This window comes from Gnatocerus cornutus, chromosome 3 (assembly GCF_029298725.1).
Source record: "Gnatocerus cornutus isolate USDA-ARS CGAHR chromosome 3, icGnaCorn1.1, whole genome shotgun sequence".
In the NCBI taxonomy this organism is placed as follows: Eukaryota; Metazoa; Arthropoda; class Insecta; order Coleoptera; family Tenebrionidae; genus Gnatocerus; species Gnatocerus cornutus.
The window spans coordinates 12,944,572-12,965,123 of record NC_142235.1 but is presented as its reverse complement, the minus strand read 5'-3'; the positions used below and the strand labels follow the sequence as shown (position 1 = coordinate 12,965,123).

The 20,552-nt window shown below is 32.1% G+C and overlaps 4 protein-coding genes and 1 pseudogene across 7 annotated transcripts; 1 reads left to right on the top strand and 4 right to left on the bottom strand.

The window, feature by feature from the left end:
- Positions 1-1,357: 1,357 nt before the first annotated feature.
- On the bottom strand, positions 1,358-4,071 carry LOC148177103 (putative cytochrome P450 6a14). Of its 3 annotated transcripts, XM_088033519.1 has the most exons (5): positions 3,987-4,071; positions 3,839-3,910; positions 1,915-3,034; positions 1,615-1,866; positions 1,358-1,566 (listed from the first exon to the last, which is right to left on the bottom strand). In XM_088033519.1, exons 3-5 carry the CDS (start codon positions 3,032-3,034, stop codon positions 1,403-1,405), a joined length of 1,536 nt encoding a protein of 511 aa, XP_087889645.1. In that variant the 5' UTR covers positions 3,839-3,910; positions 3,987-4,071; the 3' UTR covers positions 1,358-1,402. The 3 variants fall into 3 exon arrangements, with proteins under 3 accessions (XP_087889645.1, XP_087889643.1, XP_087889644.1); XM_088033517.1 differs by lacking the exon at positions 3,839-3,910; XM_088033518.1 differs by lacking the exons at positions 3,839-3,910; positions 3,987-4,071 and adding an exon at positions 3,079-3,343.
- An 81-nt stretch (positions 4,072-4,152) lies between these two features.
- LOC148177102 (farnesol dehydrogenase-like) lies at positions 4,153-6,778 on the bottom strand. Its single transcript, XM_088033520.1, has 3 exons — positions 6,606-6,778; positions 4,411-4,872; positions 4,153-4,364 (listed from the first exon to the last, which is right to left on the bottom strand). The coding sequence occupies exons 1-3, from the start codon at positions 6,711-6,713 to the stop codon at positions 4,173-4,175; spliced, it is 762 nt and encodes a 253-aa protein (XP_087889646.1). The 5' UTR covers positions 6,714-6,778; the 3' UTR covers positions 4,153-4,172.
- Positions 6,779-8,118: 1,340 nt separating this feature from the next.
- Positions 8,119-11,355, bottom strand: LOC148177101 (farnesol dehydrogenase-like). Its single transcript, XM_088033478.1, has 3 exons — positions 11,234-11,355; positions 8,363-8,824; positions 8,119-8,307 (listed from the first exon to the last, which is right to left on the bottom strand). Exons 1-3 carry the CDS (start codon positions 11,339-11,341, stop codon positions 8,119-8,121), a joined length of 759 nt encoding a protein of 252 aa, XP_087889604.1. The 5' UTR covers positions 11,342-11,355.
- A 2,757-nt stretch (positions 11,356-14,112) lies between these two features.
- On the top strand, positions 14,113-15,742 carry LOC148177100 (putative cytochrome P450 6a14; annotated as a pseudogene). Its single transcript, XR_015769734.1, has 3 exons — positions 14,113-15,232; positions 15,281-15,530; positions 15,579-15,742. The product of XR_015769734.1 is annotated as a putative cytochrome P450 6a14 (transcript).
- A 1,379-nt stretch (positions 15,743-17,121) lies between these two features.
- On the bottom strand, positions 17,122-19,173 carry LOC148177099 (putative cytochrome P450 6a14). Its single transcript, XM_088031680.1, has 4 exons — positions 18,872-19,173; positions 17,709-18,828; positions 17,409-17,660; positions 17,122-17,360 (listed from the first exon to the last, which is right to left on the bottom strand). The coding sequence occupies exons 2-4, from the start codon at positions 18,826-18,828 to the stop codon at positions 17,197-17,199; spliced, it is 1,536 nt and encodes a 511-aa protein (XP_087887806.1). The 5' UTR covers positions 18,872-19,173; the 3' UTR covers positions 17,122-17,196.
- Positions 19,174-20,552: the final 1,379 nt, after the last annotated feature.

Sequence of the window (20,552 nt, the reverse complement as noted above, 5' to 3'; positions counted from 1 at the left end):
ATTTTTTCCGCTGCACGACGCGTCGATCTCGCGGTTTGCCCAATTGCATCGTGTATCTCGCTCTGCTGAATAACCAATCACAAAGCTGCATTTTAAATTTAAGGTCGACAAAAATTCTCTGCAGGGAAAATAGCTTCAAGAGCTCATTATTATCAGTTCACTCATCAAAAAGTAAAGTTGCCAACAGGCCCTAGCAATTTTTATCGGTAACAGTTGGCAGCAATCTTGTTGGAAGCTAATCGTCCAGCGCAAATTTGCCAAAACTTGTTAAATTCTTATGTAAGTCTCACTTTTGGAACAAATTTTTGAGTTAATATACCCAACTATACAGGGTGTCCCAGAACTCGCGCCCCAGAGAGCAAGGTAGGGTGCCGACAACAATACAGATGGTAAATTTCAAAACAAAAATTGACTAAGTTTAATAGTATTCGAGAACGGATAAAAAGTTAACAACCAATCCCAAAAGCTTATTCGAGAAGTGGAGTAAATGGCCATCCCAATTTCCTAGGCAACGAGAGTCTAATGTTTAACTGACCAATGGATGATAGTATGTGTCCATAGTTACCAATTTTCAAATTCTGTTCAGCTTCGGGATTGGCTACAGTTTTTTTTGTCTTATCTCGGTTATTTTTTGAGTTAAAAAATTATAGTTTCAAAATTTTGGTTCAGAATTGTTGCCTCCATAAGCCCTTTCTCTCTGGGGCGCGAGTTCTGGGACACCCTGTATGTATGTATAACTATATTCAACTTTTCCCTAATTTTCTTCCTAAAGAATTGAGAAACTGTTTTCCAGTAACTTAAATTTGCTGTACAAATAAATGAGAGGTTTTCAGAGAATCTTTATAAAGTTTTTTTTTTTCGAGTTTTGTATAAATTGAAAGAACAGCTCGAGTTCTATAAACTGGAAAATCTCAGATTGGTAGATCAAATAGTTTACGTGTAGTGGTCAAAAAAAATCAAATTTGTTGATTGTTTCAGTCAAAATTTTTGCCCAAAAAAATGACCATCGAATTTTGGATATCCGATAACGGACTCTAAACAAAAAAAGCGCGAGAAAGGCGACAGTGAAAACCGCAGTTTTCTGTCTGTCATAGTTTCGGAGATATCGAGCGTTTAAAATTTAGAAACCGAAAATTTACTATCCGAAAATTTAATTGTTGCAAATTTAGTTATTTGTTGACTTACGTAAAAAAATTAGCCCTGTTTTGAATTCTGCGTGAAATTCTGCGTAAAATGAGAACTAATAACTTAAGTAAGTTTGTTCCGCAAATACGCTGGAAAACGACCAAAACATATTTACATATACATAATTTTTTCAAAAAATTTAAAATTTTGAATCACGTATATATCAAAAATAGCAATTTTAAAAATTTTATTTAAAGAAAAATTTTAATAAGTCCAATTATATCCTTTTGGCGTTCAACCACACATCGCCATCCGCCGCCAAAATAAAAGAGTTTGTGGCAAACTTCATCGGCTGCCTGGTCTTCTCGTTAAGAGTGAAGTTGTACTGCTTCAACAGAGAAGTTAGCCCAACTTTCGACTGCATGAGTCCAAAACGCAGTCCTAAAACAATGAAAACAGTCGGAGGAATTGTACAGAGCTCTACTTTACCGATACAATTTCTTGGTCCTTCTCCAAACGGAATATGAGCGTAGTGGTGTCTAGAAGCAGTGTTTTCTTCGTTGAAGCGCTCAGGATCGAACTTCTCAGGATCAGGAAAATTGTCTTTGTCGTAGTGAATTCCTAAGATTGATACAATGGTTGTTAGACCCTTTTCGATGATGATGTCTTCACCGGGAACTTTGTAGTCTTTGACGCATTGTCTTGTTATGAAAGGAACTGGAGGGTATTTTCGTAGGGTCTCTAGAAGAAGATTGAAGTTATTTTGGTGTGATTAGATTTGAATTTTACCGTTAAGAACTTTGTCCATGTATTTCATCTCCATGATGGCGTCATAAGACACTTTTCCGTCATATTTCGCCAAGACGGTGTTGATTTCTTCTCTGACTTTCTTCTGGATTTCTTGGTTTTTGCTCATTTCGTACAGCGCCCACGTCATGGTAGTGGAGGAGGTTTCAAAACCCGCCAAGAAGAAGACGAAACTTTGAGCTGTGATCTCATCCATCGTCAAGGTGTTACCATCATGCTTGTACCCTTCTGCTTCCGCCAACTTGTTGTTCTTCAAATCAATCAGAAGCTGCATGAAGTCTTTCCTCGTGTAATTATTTTTCTGTCTGTACTCAACAGTGTCTTTGACTAGTTTGAAGAAGAAGTCACTCACGTCTTTCGGAAAGACTCTGAACTTTAGCAAACTCGCAATCCGAGGGAAGTTTGTTCCGATCGTAATCTTAATCCTCCTCAGTGCTGTTGATGTAAAGACCTTCTTTCCGTACTTTCTGAAAGGAGAATCCTCGTCTTTGAAGGAATTGCACTCCAAACCAAAAGCACAAGATCCGATGATATCAGTGGTGTAACAACCAACGAGATCTTTAATATCAACCGCTTGTTTCTTCTCCACCAAAGTCGCGAGTTTTTCTTGAAGATTCTCCTCACAATCTACTAAGGTCTGGAACATCATCTTCATCTTCCCGGAGGTGAAAGTCGGAGTAAGTTTCACCCTCAAGTTCCTCCACTTTGTACCTCCAATTGCGAAAAGATGCGCACTGATCGGATCATCCTTCTCATTGTAAAACAGTCCTCGATCCACAAAGTGTTGAAAGTCTTTGGTTAGAACGTTCTTGACCAATTCCAAGTCAGTTAACATAAGCATCGGTCTGGTCGTAAAGAAGACACCTCCGAGTTTCCAGTTCTTGGACTTGACTTTATTGTAGAGTTCTTTGACTCTTTCTCCGAATGTTACAGTAAACTTGGATGGGTTCTCCAAGTTACCAAAAGGAATTGATGGAGCCAAGAACGGAAAGTCTTTTCGTTGAAAGTACGAAAATTTCCATTTGAAGAAAGAGTAGATTACAGCAGCTACGGCTACCAGAAGACCAAAAAGGTCGAAGAAGAGGGATGGGGTCAACAGCATCTAAAATTTTGAATGAAATGAATTGGAAAAAATAACTGACTTACCTCAATGAAAAGAATCGATTGAGAATGATGTTGGAATTATCAAAAGATAGCAAGAGATAACAAATTTAATTTCACAATACAGTACAACCTCGATTATCCGTGCTTCTCGGGACCCGAGTCTGCACGGATAATCCAGTGGGTAAATAAACATACGTTTAAAGCAACAGAATTATTTGGAATGTTTTTTTAGTTCAAAATATATAAAAACTTTAACAAAAATAAATATTCAAAAAAACTCAACTCTTATCAGTCATATTACATAAAAGTAACTATTTTGTAGTAAAAAAAATCTAATCTTTTATTTATTTCTTTTTTGGTTGCAAAATGTTCTCTGCCATTTTCAGTTTTCTTAAAATGGCTTTTATTGCGAAGAAATTTATTTCAAGCATTTTTGTTACTACTATTAATAGAAACAGACATTTGAACTTACAACTTTGTTTTTGTTCGCTGCACTGACTTAAATCTCTTTAAACTACACCAACCGTTACTCGTGAAATTCCAAATTTTCAGTTTTCTAACATTGGAAACAAAAGTACCAAGCAGTTGATCTTCGATTTGTGTGTTTTTTGTAATGCACGGATAATCGAGGCACGGATAATCGAACGAATACCCTTGCACGGATAATCCGCACCCGGATAATCGAGGATCTACTGTAGCTGTTTTAAAACATAACAAAAAATAAATTGGGCAGTCACATTGTAGACTGAATAAAAATTTATTGCAAAAAGTAAGTTGTAAAAAAAATAAATATTAAACAAACCTGATAATGATTCTAAGTCAACAAAGCCAAAATTTGTTAAGCATGACTAAAAGACCAATTCGATCGATTAGACTAAAAGATAAATTAAGATTAGATTCCATTAGACCAAATATTAGAGTAATCAAGTCTATTTATATTAAAGGCTTACTTTTAGCACCGAGATAAGAAATGTTGTACTGGTACGACTTGCTGCATCACCATAACTAATCGAGGCCCGTCCTTGGTAGTTCAAATCATATTATAATCTGAAGGGGAGGGGAAAAATAACCATCGTCACTGAATTGGATTTAAAAAGGTAAAAATAGTAAACAAAATCGGATTTCGAAATGCATTTTTAATCTTTTTGGCCAAGAGGATTGATCATTAATTCGTGGACTTGAACATGCGGAGGAGTTGCCAGCACGTACATCACTGAATCGGCAACGTCTTCAGCGGTCATAAACGGCATGCTCTTCAAATGTTCTGCAGGTATTTGATAGCCGGAAGCTTCCAGGAATTCAGTTTTTACTGCACCAGGACTAACACTCTGCAATTAAAAATTTAAGCTGGTTTTGACTTTTTCTTTAATTTACCGTAATTTTGATTTTGAGTCCAAGATGGTTGAACTCCTGCCGAAGAGTCTCGGTCAAGGCCGTGACGGCGTACTTCGACGCTGGATAAACATTGGAATTAGGAAAGTTGGGTACTTTATGTCCGACAAGGCTGTTGATGTGCACGATATGTCCATCGATGTTGTTCGCTTTCATGATTTTTACCGCTTCTCTCGTCGCGATGCAGAGCCCCAGGACATTCGTGTCGAAAATTGTTTTCCACTTTTGGGTGTCACCGTCTGTCAGATTTGTATTTTGAAGAAGGCCGGCGTTGTTGATTAGGATACTGACTGGTCCAACGTTGTCTGAAACCCATTTGAAGCCTTTTAAAATGTCGTCTTCTTTGGTCATGTCGACTTTCACAGCGTGGAGCTTTCCTGTTTTGCCTTGGAGCTTTTTGGCTTGATCTTGGATTTTTTCGACACGGCGGGCAAATCCTACTACCTTAATTAAATATTAATAAATCGCATTATTCTATTGTCTTATTCTAAATTTTTATGAGAGTTTGCTAAATTTAACTTAAAAGCAATGAAATTTGGAAGATTTATAACTTTAAAAACGCTTATTTAATGTATGTAATTAATTACAAAATTTTTAGAAGTTTTTGCTTGTAGAACGAATTCAACATTTCGAAAATTGTTATGTTTTCTAATTTCAACAGTTTTAACGTTAAAGCAATAATATTTAAGAGATTTATTAATTTAAGGGCGCTTATTGTTTGTGCCAAATTACAAATCATTACAAATCATTACAAACAAAAAGTAACAATTTTACAATTTTTTTGCAGTGGGGACAAAACTCATTAAAAATTTTCATTAGTAATATAATTGCTCGAAATTGTCGGAATATTACTTGTTATATTACTGATGAAAATTCAACGAACTGACAAGTAACTGACAGATCGCGTGGAATTGTCACTGGAAATTTCACTAGTGAAAATTTCCAAGAAAAGTTTACTGTGATTGGTTTATTTGAAAAAATAAATGTCTCTTATTGGCCGAATCTATGGTGAATTGAATTCTCAATGAAATTTGACAGTTTTAAAGATAGAGCAATTAAATTGAAGAATTTGTCTTGTCAGTTTGGAGTTGTTTATTGAGTGTATCTATTAAATTACGTAATTTTATACTTTCTAAGAATTAAGAATTTTTCAAAAGTTTTACTGTTGAAACAAATTGAAATTCAAAATTTTCTATTAAATTCCGTAAGTTTGACAGTCTTTACAGTTAAGCTATGAAATTTTGCATAATTTGAAAACAAGAAATAATTTTTTTTTTAAATTTTCATTTCGTGAACAAACTCAAAATTAAAATTTTTATTAAATTCTATAAATCCAACAATTCTGACGAAAAAGTAACGAAATTTGGAGAATTTATTATCAAAAAGGCACTTAATGTTTGTGTTAAATTGCAAAAATTTAGAATAAGAAGAAATATTTAAAAAAATTTATTCGACCTCATAAACAAAATTTTCTATCTAATTTTGTAAGCCCGACAGTTATAGAAGTAAAGTAATGAAACTTGGAGGATCTGTCATTTTTGTCTGTACTAAATTAAGTACTTTTATAACAAAAAATAAGAACTTTGGCAAATTTTCACAGGTCGGACAAACTCTAATTCAATTTTTTTTTATTAAATAATGCAAGTTTGAAGGTGGTTATAGGGTATATTAACATGAGGAATTTTTACAAAAAAATTAAATCTTTTGAATTTTTCACGTCCTGAACAAACTCAAATTCCAAATGTTTATTTAAATGCTGTAAATCCAACAATTTCGACTTGAAAGTAATGAAATTTGGAGAATTTATTACTGAAAGATCGTTTATTGTTTGGGCAAAATCGCAAAATTTTAGAACAAAAAAAATATAGTTAGTTAAAAATTTTCATTAGTTCTTATAAACCCATAGTGAAAATTTTGCATCAAATTCTGTAGATCTCACAGTTTTAAAGGAAGTGTAATAAAAATAGAAAAATTTGTTATATATTATATCAAGAAATAATAAATTCGGAAATTTTTATTCCTGGGACAAACTCAAAATTCAAAATTTTCGATAATATGAAGTAAGTTTGGCAGTTTTAATAGTAAAGCAAAAAAATTTGGTGGCTTTATAACTTGACAGACTTAACTTAAATTTAAAGAACCGAAGTGTGTTTTATAATACGGAGAAAAGCACGTACCTGCAGACCGGCCTCTACGAGTTGTTCGACGATGGCGGCGCCAATTCCTGCACTTGCACCGGTGACGATTGCCACTTTGCCTTTCCAGCGGTTCATTGAAATAACCATCTTGTTATGTTGGAGTGGTAAATACGACTAAAATAAATTGCAGCAGCTTCACAGGATTTATGTGAAGCTGATGTTAAATTATTTTGGAGAGGGGAATCAATTTTGCTTAATCATGGTGGCCTCGAGCTAAACAAGAAGCAACTTTAACTAAAGTAAATAATGACTTTTTAGAGTTGTTTGTAATAAAAATAATGTTTTATATAACGACCACTTAAAGGCCTTTAAATGTAAGTTTTATACACTATTTTTTCGACGACTGAGCGAATTAAAAATGTTACAAGCCTTTTATCAAAATTTATCTTAAACAAGATATACCACAACTTCTTTGAAATTTTGAGTCATTAATGAGAGTAAAACAAACATTTTTGGCAATTTTTTAGTAATTAGTGTTTTAGCGTGTAGTGCAATTCATCCAAGTTGTACATTATTTGCTGAGTTAACAAACATGTAGAATCTAATTTGTTGCTTTAAATAATTGTTATCACCTTTTGTCTATTAATAACAGAATATTTAATAAAAAACTTTCCAAAAATTTTGCTTTTTTAAAGGCAAGTCAGCAAATTGTTTCTCTATTTCTCATTTAGAGTTCAGAAATAATCATATTAGGTTACAGCAGTTTTTACATCAAAGGTTTGAGTTACCTGCAAAGAAAAATAAAAAAGTATAATTTTTTGATTTGGTTTTTAAGAGTTATATTATAGCATTATTCTGATTATTATCAAAAATAACAGTTTTATTCCCAAACACCAAATTTTGTCAAAAAATGCTGACGCGCGTTTTGATAGCAATGCTACCATCATCAGAGCGATGATTAACAGTTCAGTTATTTTTAATTATTTTTGATAATTTTGGTCAACACAAAGATTTTTATTCAACAATTTTTTTTAGAAAATTAATCTAATTAATAAATTTCTTAATCTTTTTAAAGCATTGCTTTTAAAGTTGGTAGTTCTGTCAATGACTCGTCAAAACTATGAAATTAATTCAATAACAAACGTTATTTGATGACAGTTGACATTTGAAGACGTTTCACCAACTTAATCGTTCAAGTACAATGTCTGTAAATAAAAATATTTTCTAACAAAAATTAAAATTATGTTTGAATTAATAGTATGTACATTATGTCACTAAGAGCAAAAATGAAGGTTTGTGAGCTGAGACTGTGTATGTGTCATAAATTACAGGCGAAGCACACACAGCACTTTTTACTCTGAATTTCATATAAGATTTTTTTGCAAATGATAGAAAATTATTTTTTTTACTTCTTCTAATATAAATTATTCTTACTGCCATGCCAGTTATGAGACATTTTCAAGGTGCATACAGTGACTTGATAAACTGATATTTACAAGTGAGGAACAAATAAAAATAATAAACAAAATTAGATTTTGATATAAATTTTTAATTATTGTCCGCTAAGAGGATTGATCATTAATTCGTGAACTTGAACATGGGGAGGAGTTGCCAGCGCATACATCACAGAATCGGCAACATCTTCAGCTGTCAAAAATGGAATGTTCTTCAAATGTTCTGCAGGTATTTGAAGACCGGAAACTTCCAGGAATTCTGTTGATACTGCTCCAGGGCTGACACTCTATAATTAAGAAATTCAGGTAGTTATAATTTTACAATTTTTTTCGAAAATTTACCGTAATTTTGATTTTGAGCCCAAGATGGTTGAACTCCAGCCGAAGAGTCTCCGTCAAGGCCGTGACGGCGTGCTTTGACGCTGGATAAACGTTTGCATTAGGAAAATTGGGCACTTTATGTCCGACAACGCTGTTGATGTGCACGATATGTCCATCGATGTTGTTTGCTTTCATGATTTTCACCGCTTCTCTCGTCGCTATGCAGAGTCCGAGGACATTTGTATCGAGGACTGTTTTCCACTTTTCAGTTTCACCGTCCGTCAGAGATGTACTTTGGAGAAGGCCAGCGTTGTTGATTAGGATACTGACTGGACCAACGTTGTTTGACACCCACTTGAAGCCTTTTAAAATGTCTTCTTCTTTGGTCATGTCGACTTTTACGGCTTGAAGTTTCCCTTCTTTACCTTGAAGTTTTTTGGCATGTTCTTGGATTTTCTCGACACGACGGGCAAATCCTACCACCTTAAATGAAAATTAATTTTATTAAGTGTTAAGTATTGCTAAATTGCAAAATTTTAGAAAAATAAGTGTACATTTTCATTTTTTTATTTGAAGAACGAAATCCTATTCATAATTTTGTATTAAATTCTGTAAGATAGATTTAACGTTAAAGCAATCAAATTTAGAGAATTTATAATTTTAGAGACGCTTATTGAGTAAACTACTCGTAATTTACAATATTTTGGCACAAAAAGTAAAAATTTTTGAAGCCAAATACAAAATTTTGAAAAATGTTATGTTTTTTAATTTCGACAGTTTTAATGGTTAATTTAATTAATTAAATTAATATTTAAGAAATTTAGTACCTTAAATAAAAAATAATAATTGACTTATTTTGAATTTTTATTAGAGTTTGCTAGATTTAACGTTAAAGCAATGAAATTTGAAGGATTTATAACTTTAGAAACGCTTATTTAGTGTATTAAATTACAAAATTTAAAAAAAAAAAAAATTTAGAAGTTTTTGCTTGTAGAACGCGAATCCAAAAATTCGAAAATTGTTATGTTTTTTAAATTTTGACAGTTTTAACGTTAAAACAATGCTATTTAAGAGATTTATTACTTTAAGGGCGGTTATTGTTTGTGCTACATTACAAGTTATAAGAATAACAATTTTACAAATTTTTGCAGTGGAAACAAATTCGCTAAAAAATTTTAATGAAATTTGACAGTTTGAAAGGTAGAGCAATCAGATTGGAAGATTTGTTTTGTCAGTTTTGAGGTGTTTATTGAGTGTATTAAATTACGTAATTTTATACTTACTAAGAAATAAGATTTTTTAAAATGTTGGAATTGGAATTCAAAATTTTCTATTAAAATCTGTAAACTTGACAGCCTTTACAGTAAAAGATATGAAATTTAGAGACCTAAAAAGTGTACTAAGTTGCGTAATTTAAAAACAGAAAGTAAAAATTTAAAAAAAAATTTATTTGGAAAACAAACTCAAAGTCAAAATTTTCATTAAATTTTGTAAATCTAACAATTCTGACGATAAAGTAACGAAATTTGGAGAATTTATTATTAAAAAGACAGTTAATGAAGGACACTTATTGTTGGTGCTAAATTGCAAAATTTTAGAACAAGAAGTGTTTTAAAAAAAATTATTAGTCAAAATTGTCTATCTAACTAATTCTATGTATAAATTCGACAGTTTTAAAAGTAGGACAATGAAATTTGAAGGATTTGTCACTTTAGATGTTCTTATTAAGTGAACTAAATTATGTAATTTTATACCAAGAAATAAAAATTTTGTAAAATTTTTACTTTTGTGACAAACTCAAATTCAAAATTTTCTATTAAATTCTGTAAGCTTGACACTCTTTGCGGTTGAACAATAAAATTTAGCAGATTTATTACTTTAAAAGTGCTTAAAGGGCGTAGAATTTTTGAGAAAGAAGTAAAAATTTTAGAAATCTTCATTTCGGGATCTCAAATTTAAAATTTTTAATTAAACTCTCTAAAATTCAACAATTCTGACGTTAAAGTAATTAAATTTCTAAAATTTAATATTTGAAAGACGCTTGCTTATTGTTTGTGCAAAATTGGAAAATTTTAGAACAAGAAAGAAGAGTTTTAAAAAATTTCATTAGTGGGGACTATCTAAGTCAAAATTTTACATCTAATTCTGTAAGTCCGACAGTTTTAAAAGTAGAGCAATAAAATTTGGAGGATTTGTCACTTTGTCACTAAATTAAGTAATTTTATACCAAGAAATAAAAACTTTGTACAATTTTTACTGGTAGCACAAACTCAAGTTCCAAATTTTCTATTAAACGCTGTAAGTTTGCCAGTCTTTACGGTAAAGCAATAAAATTTAGCAAATTTGTTACTTTGTAGGTGCCTAAAAAGTGTATGTACTAAGGTGCAAAATTTAAAAACAAGAAGTAAAATTTTTCGAAATTTTAATTTTGAGAACGAACTTAAATTCAAAATTTTTAATTTAATTCTGTAAATTCAACAATTCCGACGTAAAAGTAATAAAATTTAAGGAATTTATTACTGATAGAGCGCTTATTGTTTGAGTTAAATTAAAAAAATTTGAAACAAAAAAGAATAGTTTAAAAAATTTTCATTAGTGGGCGAACTCAGTTAAAATTTTGCATCTTTAGTTCTAAGACAGTTTAAAAAGTAGTGCAATAAAAATTGGGGAATTTGTTACTTTGGAAATATTTATTGAGTGTACCAAAATACATAAGTTTATATCAAGAAGTAACAATTTTGGAAATTTTTTATTGTTGGGACAAACTCAAATTCAAATTTTTTTTTAAATTATGTTTAATTTAAATTAAGTTTGGCAGTTTTAACAATAAAGTAAATTAAATTAGCAAAAAGAACGGCAGTAAATATTTTTTCTGGAGAAAGGCATGTATACCTGCAGACCGGCTTCTACGAGTTGTTCGACGACGGCGGCGCCAATTCCTGCACTTGCACCGGTGACGATTGCCACTTTGCCTTTCCAGCGATTCATTGAAATAACCATCTTGTTGTGTTAGAGCGGCAAATACAACTAAATAAATTGCAGCAGCTTCAGAATTTATATGAAGCTGTGGTTAAATTATTTTGGAGAGGGATTTTTTTTTGCTTAATCATGGTGCTCGAGCTAAAAACATGCAACTTTAACTAAAGTAAATAATGACTTTGTAGAATTATTTTAAACTAAAATTGTATTTTAATTCAGCAATCATTTAATGGTTTTTAAATGTAAGCTGTATACACTATTTTTTCGACAACTGAGCGAATAAAAAATGTTTGCATGTCTTTTACCAAAATTTATCTAAAAACAAGGAATATTACAATTTTCTTGGAATTTTGAGTCAATGGCAATAAAAAAAATTATTTTGATCCCAGTTTTGTTAATTACAGTGTTTTAGCGTATTGTACAATTTATCCAAGTTGTACTATTATTTGCTGAGTCAGCAAACATTGTAGAATCTAGTTTGCTGTTTCAAATAATTGTTATCACATTTTATCTATTGATAACTCAGACAATATTTAATTAAGACACCTTAAAAATTTTACTTTGAATTAAAGGCAAATCACTAAATTTTTTGGGTCTATTTTTTATTTTGTAATAGAAATTTATAGAAATAATTACCTTAGATTACTGCAGTTTTTACATAAAATATTAAGTTATCCGCAAAAAAAATCAAAAAGTAATATTTTTTATTTGGTTTCTTAAGAGTTATACAAGGTGTCTAAAAATTAGCGAATTTCGGATTCAGAGCGCGATAGGAGGAACCCAGTAGGGCCTGTTAACACTTATGAAAAAAAATTGCATTTTTTAAAGAAGATTAAGATTTAATTTTGTTCAATACGACAACATTGCAAAACTCAGGTTCTTACCTATCTTTATGATTTCAATTTGTATTGCTCAGATTTTGCTAATTTTGTAATGTCATTCTAGTTCTTTTAGAAGTTTTAGTTCATAGAACCGAATTGTACTGTTTCTTCATCCTGTTGCTGCATAAAATTTAATTTTAGATTTTATTTATTTAAGCCCAGAAATAAAAATATTGAATTTAAAAAAAAGAGCAAATCGACAAAATTTTGAAAACTTTTGTTTTTGAAGAAACCAAAAATTTTATAGGTTTGTTTATAAGCACGTCAAAAACAGTTTCACATCCAAATTTCATTGTTACTTCTTGTTCTAAAATTCTGTAATTTAGTACACTTATTAAACGTCACTAATGAAACAACTCAAACAAATTTTATTGCTATAGCGTTAAAATTGTCGAGCAAAAAATTTTAAAACTCTTATTTGTTTAAAAATTTTGTTATTTAACACATTTGATAAACGTTTTTAAAGGAACAACTCCACGAAATGTCATTGCTTTAGCGATAAAATTGCCCGGATTTATAAAATTTATAATAAAATTTTGAAATTTGAGCTTGTCCTATAAAAAAAATTCTGAAATTCTTACTTCTTGTTTTAAAATTCTGTAATTTAGCACACTCAATAAACGTTTCTAATGTAACAACTCGACTAAATTTTATTGCTTTAGCGTTAAAATTGTCGAATCTATAAATTTTAAAAGAAAATTTTGAATTATGAGCTCGACTTAAAAATTAAAAATTCTAAAACTCTTACTTCTTGTTTTAAAATTTTGTTATTTAGCACACACGATAAACGTTTTTGAAACAACAACTCCATGAAATATCATTGCTTTAGCGATAAAATCGTCGGATTTATAGAATTTATAATAAAATTTTAAATTTTGAGCTCGTTTTATAAAAAAATTCTAAAATTCTTACTTTTTGTTCTAAAATTCTGTAATTTAGCACACTCAATAAACGTTTCTAATGTAACAACTCGACCAAATTTCATTGCTTTAGCGTTAAAATTGTCGAATTTATAAAATTTATAATAAAATTTTGAACTTTGAGCTTGTTCAAAAAATAAAACATTCTAACGGGTCGATTTCAAGTCACTACGTTAACGTAAATTTGCAACCTTTGCTAAGGTATGAGTAATGTGATTGGCGTTGCTATGTTGCAAATGGGATTTGCAGTAACGCAAGTCACACTTGAAATCGACCCCTAAGATTCTTAGTTTTTGTACTAAAATTCTGTAGTTTAGTACACTCAATAAATGCCTCTAATGTAACAACTTTACTAAATTTTATTGCTTTAGCGTTAAAATTGTCGGATTTATAGAATTTATAAAGAAATTTTATGAAAATAGAAGTAGGTATATAAATTGTCACAGAGAAAACAGAATGGAAAAAAATTGTACTGACTAAACTAGAAGTTTGCCCACAATGTTTTTTCTACAGGCGAAAGTACACTTACACAAGTTCAGTTTGAAACTAAATGTAAAAAAAATAGTGTTATACTTGCAAATTTTTAAAATTGTTCCAGTCGATAAACTACGATTGTAATTTTATTCTTACAAAGTTAAAATTACCAAAGTTAACGAAACTTAATACAAAATTTTGGAAATTTTTGGTTTATCTTATAAACTCAAATTGTGTTTTAAAAAAATAAAACAACTTTGAAGTCATTTTTCGGAAACCAAACGGTAGTGATTGTTTAAAACATCTTGCTGTTAATCGCATGACACAGCTGATTTATCCAAGTACAATATTTTGCTGCGTCATCAAAACTTGCTTTAAATAATAAATAATTGTTATCACTTCTTCTCTCGTCATAAGTGGGACAGTATATTTAAAAGAATATTTTCATTCAAAAGACTTATTCTTCAATGGTAAGTTAACTACTATAACCGGCTTATTTTTTCTCATAAAATTTTAGATGTTATTGACCTCCTCTTTCGTAACAGACCTTCTGGGTCTTCTTGTGGCCTTATCAGCTATTACATACTCTTACTTCAAATGGAAGTTTTCGTACTTTCAACGCAAAGAATTACCATTCTTGAAACCATCGATTCCATTTGGTAACTTGGACAACCCATCAAAACCTACAGTTACATTCGGAGTCCAAGTGCAAGAATTGTACGAAGAGATCAAATCCAAAAATTGGAAAATTGGAGGTGTCTTTTTCTTAGCCAGACCAATGTTTTTGTTAACTGACTTGGACCAAGTCAAAAACGTCCTCACCAAAGACTTTCAACACTTTGTAGACCGAGGAGTATTTTACAACGAGAAAGATGACCCGGTCAGTGCGCATCTTTTTGCAATTGGAGGTACAAAGTGGAGGAACTTGAGAATGAAACTAACGCCAACTTTCACCTCCGGGAAAATGAAAATGATGTTCCAGACTTTACTTGATTGTGAAGAAAATCTCCATGGAAAACTCACAATGTTAGTGAAGGGGAATCAAGCGATTGATATTAAAGACATCGTCGGCTGTTACACCACTGATATCATCGGATCTTGTGCTTTTGGCTTGAAATGTAACTCTTTTGAAGATAAAGATTCTCCATTCAGGAAGTACGGAAAGAAGGTCTTTACATTAACAGCGCTGAGGAGGTTGAAAGACACCATCGCAGATAACTTTCCTCAGTTCGCGACGCTGCTTAAGTTCAAAGTGTTTCCGAGTGACGTTGGTGACTTTTTTTTCAAAATAGTCAAAGACACTGTTGAGTACAGACAGAAGAATAATTACACCAGAAAAGACTTCATGCAGCTTCTGATTGATTTGAAGAACAACAAGTTGGCGGAAGATGAAGGCTACAAACGTGATGGTAACACGTTGACGATGGATGAAGTCACAGCCCAGAGTTTCGTCTTCTTCTTGGCGGGTTTTGAAACGTCCTCCACCACCATGACGTGGGCGCTGTACGAAATGAGCAAAAACCAAGAAATCCAAGAGAAAGTCAGAGAAGAAATTAACACCGTCTTGAAGAAGTATGACGGGAAAGTGTCGTATGACGCCATCATGGAGTTGAAATATATGGACAAAGTTCTTAACGGTAAAATCTAAATCTAATCTCACCAAAATAACTTCCATCTTCTTCTAGAGACCCTACGAAAGTACCCTCCAGTTCCTTTCATAACAAGACAATGCGTCAAAGACTACAAAGTTCCCGGTGAAGACATCATCATCGAAAAGGGTGTAAGAACCATTGTATCAATCCTAGGAATCCACTATGACAGAATATTACCCGGATCCTGAGAAATTCGATCCTGAGCGCTTCAACGAAGAAAACACAGCTTCTAGACACCACTACGCTCACATTCCGTTCGGGGAAGGCCCGAGAATTTGCATCGGTAAAGTAGAGCTCTGTACAAAATCTCCAACTATTTTCATTTTTTTAGGGATGCGGTTTGGACTTATGCAGTCGAAAGTTGGGCTAACTTCTCTATTAAGAAAGTACAAGTTCAGTTTGAACCAGAAGACTAAGCAACCGATGAAGTTTGCCATTGATTCTTTTATTTTGGCGGCGGATGGCGATGTGTGGTTGAACGCCGAGAAAATTTAGTCGATATCGAAATATAGTAAAAATAGTTGTATGCAACCAGTGGAAATTTGTGGAAATAGTGGAAATAAAAAAATTGTGGAAAACATTATCGGTTGCTTGTCAATTATTGGGAAATTTATGAGAAAATTTGAGTAAAATTTTTTTTCTTTAATTTTTCTAAAAGTATGACACTTTTTTTTTAATGTAGTGGCAAACTAAAGCTTTTGCCTCTAGAAAAAGTATTGTGGGCAAACTTCTAGTTTTAGTCGGTAATTTTTTCTCTGCGACAATTTATAAAACAATTCTTTTAATCCGACAATTTTAACGCTAAAGCACTGAAATTTCGTGGAATTCTTACACTAAAGACGTTTATTAAGTAAACTAAATTACAGAATTTTAAAAGAAGTTAGAATTTGCTTATAAATTCTATAAATTCTACAATTTTAACGCCAAAGCAATGAAATGTTTATTCCATTTGAAACGTTTATTGAGTGTGCGAATATACAAAATTTTAGAACAAGTAAAAATTAAAAAAAAATATTGGAAGAGCACAAAATTCAAAATTTTTTTTATAAATTCTATGAATCCAACAATTTTAACCGTAAAGCCATGAAATGAAGTATAAAACCTGAAAATTCTCATAATTTTACGGCTAAAGCAATTAAATTTGGTCGAGTTGTTACATTAGAGACGTTTATTGTGTGTGGTAATTAAAAAATTTTAGAAGAAGAAATAAATTTTTTTAGAATTTTTCATTTATAGGACGAATCAAAATTTATTTCTTTTTTAAGAATTTTTTAAATTCGACAATTTTAACGCTAAAGTAATTAATTTTTTTTATTATCAAATACTAAGAATTATTTATTGAATGTTACTGAGTGTTATTATATTATTTTTACCAAAGTTTCGTTAAAATTGGATTTTAGGACCTCAAGTTTAAGTAATTAAAGTTTAATTTAATTACTTTGAGACTTAGACAAATGAATGACTGTGAATACGTTCAAATTAGAGTAAATTTACTCGAGATAAAACTAAATTAGATAAAATCGTATTAAATAAAAATATAAACAATAATTATGCATATTAAACATTTTTAGTACCGAGATAAGAATACACACACATCATAATTCGTATTGATAATTGTAATTAAATTGGAGGTTCGTCCTTCACAGCTCTAATGTCATTTACTGGAGGGGGAGACAGATTACACAGCATAAAATAAATTAAACTACAAAATGTTGAATTAGACTGACTTGGAGTAAATTATTATTCCTATTAATTAAACTGAACTTCGCATTGGTAACATTTTGGCCACTTGAATGCATAACTTTAATTTTCTAATTAGAAGAAGTAGATCATTGTTCATTTTTAACATTATTTTCCAACAGAAACTATTCACAATTTTTCAAAATTTTTATTAAAATTTTAATAGCTCTCACAATGTTAAATTGATTAAAGTTCGTTCAAAATTGCAACTAAATTCTTTCAGCGTTCAACCAAACATCGCCATCCGCCGCCAAAATGAAAGAATTCGTCGCAAACTTCATCGGTTGCTTGGTCTTTTGATGTAGAGTAAATTTGTACTTTCGTAATAGAGAAGTTAGCCCAACTTTCGACTGCATGAGTCCAAACCGCATTCCTAAAACAATGAAAATAGTTGGAAATTTTGTACAGAGCTCTACTTTACCGATGCAAATTCTCGGGCCTTCCCCGAACGGAATGTGAGCGTAGTGGTGTCTAGAAGCTGTGTTTTCTTCGTTGAAGCGCTCAGGATCGAACTTCTCAGGATCAGGATAATAGTCCTTATCGTAGTGGATTCCTAGGATTGATACAATGGTTCTTACACCCTTTTCGATGATGATGTCTTCACCGGGAACTTTGTAGTCTTTGACGCATTGTCTTGTTATAAAAGGAACTGGAGGGTACTTTCGTAGGGTCTCTAGAAGAAGATTGAAGTTATTTTGGTGTGATTAGATTTAGATTTTACCGTTAAGAACTTTGTCCATATATTTCAACTCCATGATGGCGTCATACGACACTTTCCCGTCATACTTCTTCAAAACGGTGTTAATTTCTTCTCTGACTTTCTCTTGGATTTCTTGGTTTTTGCTCATTTCGTACAGCGCCCACGTCATGGTGGTGGAGGACGTTTCAAAACCCGCCAAGAAGAAGACGAAACTCTGAGCTGTGATCTCTTCCATCGTCAAGGTGTTACCATCATGTTTGTACCCTTCAGTTTCCGCCAACTTGTTGTTCTTCAAATCAATCAGAAGCTGTATGAAGTCTTTCCTGGTAAAATTATTCTTCTGTCGGTACTCAACAGTGTCTTTGACTATTTTAAAGAAGAAGTCACTGACGTCTTTCGGAAAGAGTCTGAATTTCAACAATCTCGCAATCTGTGGGAAGTTTGCTCCGATGTTGCCTTTAAACCTCCTCAGTGGTGTTGAGGTAAAGACTTTCTTTCCGTACTTTCTGAAAGGAGATTCCTCATCTTTGAAAGAGTTGCACTCCAAACCAAAGGCACAAGACCCGATAATATCAGTAGTGTAGCAACTGACGAGTTCTTTAATATCAATTGCTTCTTTCTTCTCTACTAACGATGTAAGTTTTCCTTGAAGGTTCTCCTCACAGTCTACTAGCGTCTGGAACATCATCTTCATCTTCCCGGAAGTGAAAGTCGGAGTAAGTTTTACTCTTAAATTCCTCCACTTCGTACCTCCAATTGCAAAAAGATGCGCACTGATCGGATCATCCTTCTCATTGTAAAACCCTCCTCGATCAACAAAGTGTTGAAAGTCTTTGGTTAAAACGTTTTTGACATCCTCCAAGTCGGTTAACACGAGCGTCGGTTTAGTCATGAAGAAGACACCTCCAAATTTCCAGTTTTTGGACTTGATCTCATCGTAGAATTGTTTTACTTTTACTCCGAATGTTACATTGAACTTAGATGGGTTCTCCAAGTTACCAAAAGGAATTGATGGGGCTAAGAATGGTAAGTCTCTTCGTTGGAAGTACGAGTATTTCCATTTGAAGAAAGAGAAGACTATAGCTGCTAGGGCAACCAGAAGACCAAGAAGGTCTGTTACGAGAGAGTTGGTCCAAAGCATCTAAAAGTTTGTAAGAAATGAGACGACAAAAGAGGTAACTCACCTTGCAAAATGAATCACATGAGAGTGAATCTGAGATTTATATTGTCCGAGAAATAAACAGATAAGAAGAAGTGGAAACAATTAAATGCGTAACAATTTTAATCACTAGACAATTAAATTGTACTTTTTTGAATTAGTTAGGTAGATTAGTCATCTCAAGTGTCCAATTTAGACTAAAATGAGTCTAAAAGCTTGCCCAAAGTTAGTTAGGCTGGTTAGTTAATTCTGCGTAACGATAAGTCAGGTTTTGGTACGCTAAATTAGACTATTAGACTTTGTCTAAATAAAACAAATTAGATTTAGAATAAAAGATTGCAATTCGATTACATAAAAACGTACGTCAAACACCGAGATAAGAAATAAACCACTCAAGTAAATCCCTCTAGCACTTAATCGAGATTCCGTCCTTCACTACTAAAAATCGTGTTAAAGTTGCAGTGGCTATGAAACGAAGATAAGGAATTATTCCTTCAAATTTACGTTTGTTATCGGTCATTTGCATGTTTATTTTGCTTCTAAATTTGTTACACTATCATCGTACTCTTAAAATTAAAGTCATTGCAATTAGATAAGTTCAGATGTCATAATGACTTGCATATTCTTGGATGGTTAGAAATTCGTTCGGTTCGTCTAAAATTTCGGAGATTTTTGGCGTTCTGAAAACTCTTTCAGAATGTAAGGGGAAGGATTTTAAACAAAACAAATATTTTCCCCAATAAAGATCAATTTATTTATCGAAATGGAGCAATAGATAATAAAATAATAAAGTGGTTACTCTCTCATCTGAGACAGATAATAGTATATTACGCAACGTGTGGGGTAAGAAGCCAATTACGCACGAGGGGAAAAATTGTGCGCGAGGCGAAGCCGAGCGCTATAATTCCACGAGAGCGTAATTGGCCTTACCCCCGAGTTGCGTACTATACTTTTTCTACGACTTTGCTTGCTTGATTATTTTTGATAAATTACAACTAAAGTTGAATTTTACATGATTTTTATTAAGACATTGTTAATTCAAACATTATTATAAAGAACAACTCAACAAGAACAAAGAACCATTTTCACAAATTATGAGCAATTTCACAATGTTTTTCAACTCCTGCTATAGTAAACTATGAATTACTTGAATCCATCCGATTGTCTCATCAAGTATCCTCGTAATTTCTCGTAATTTGTAGTAGTAACGTCGTGTTTGAAGGTTAACGTAGTCTCAACATTGAATAAAAAGGCCATAGGGACGAAATAGAAAAAATAGCGTATGATACTTGTTCATAATGCATTTTGCCGCACTTACTACATTATGACACTCCTCGCTGCGCTCGTCGTGTCCTAAAAACGTGCGTGCGGCAAAATGTTCATTATGATACGCGTTTGATAATATACTATTATTACTCTCTAGAGAAAAAGTTGACTTGTGTCAATTGTTAACGCTTTAATTGCAGCTAACAGGTTTTGGATAAAATATTGTATTATATTCGAGTATAATGGTATGCTATTCATTCAAAAATTCAAATTGTTTTGGTCTGCGATCTCAGAAATACGTAATTTTTTGCGTAACGCGTAATGCGTATTTTTTTACGTTACTATTTGCTTCTTACAAAGAGTGGTCCACATAAACTTTAACATTTTTCTCAAAAATTATAAGCGACGAGAATTTGCAATTTTGCAAACAAAAGTAAGTA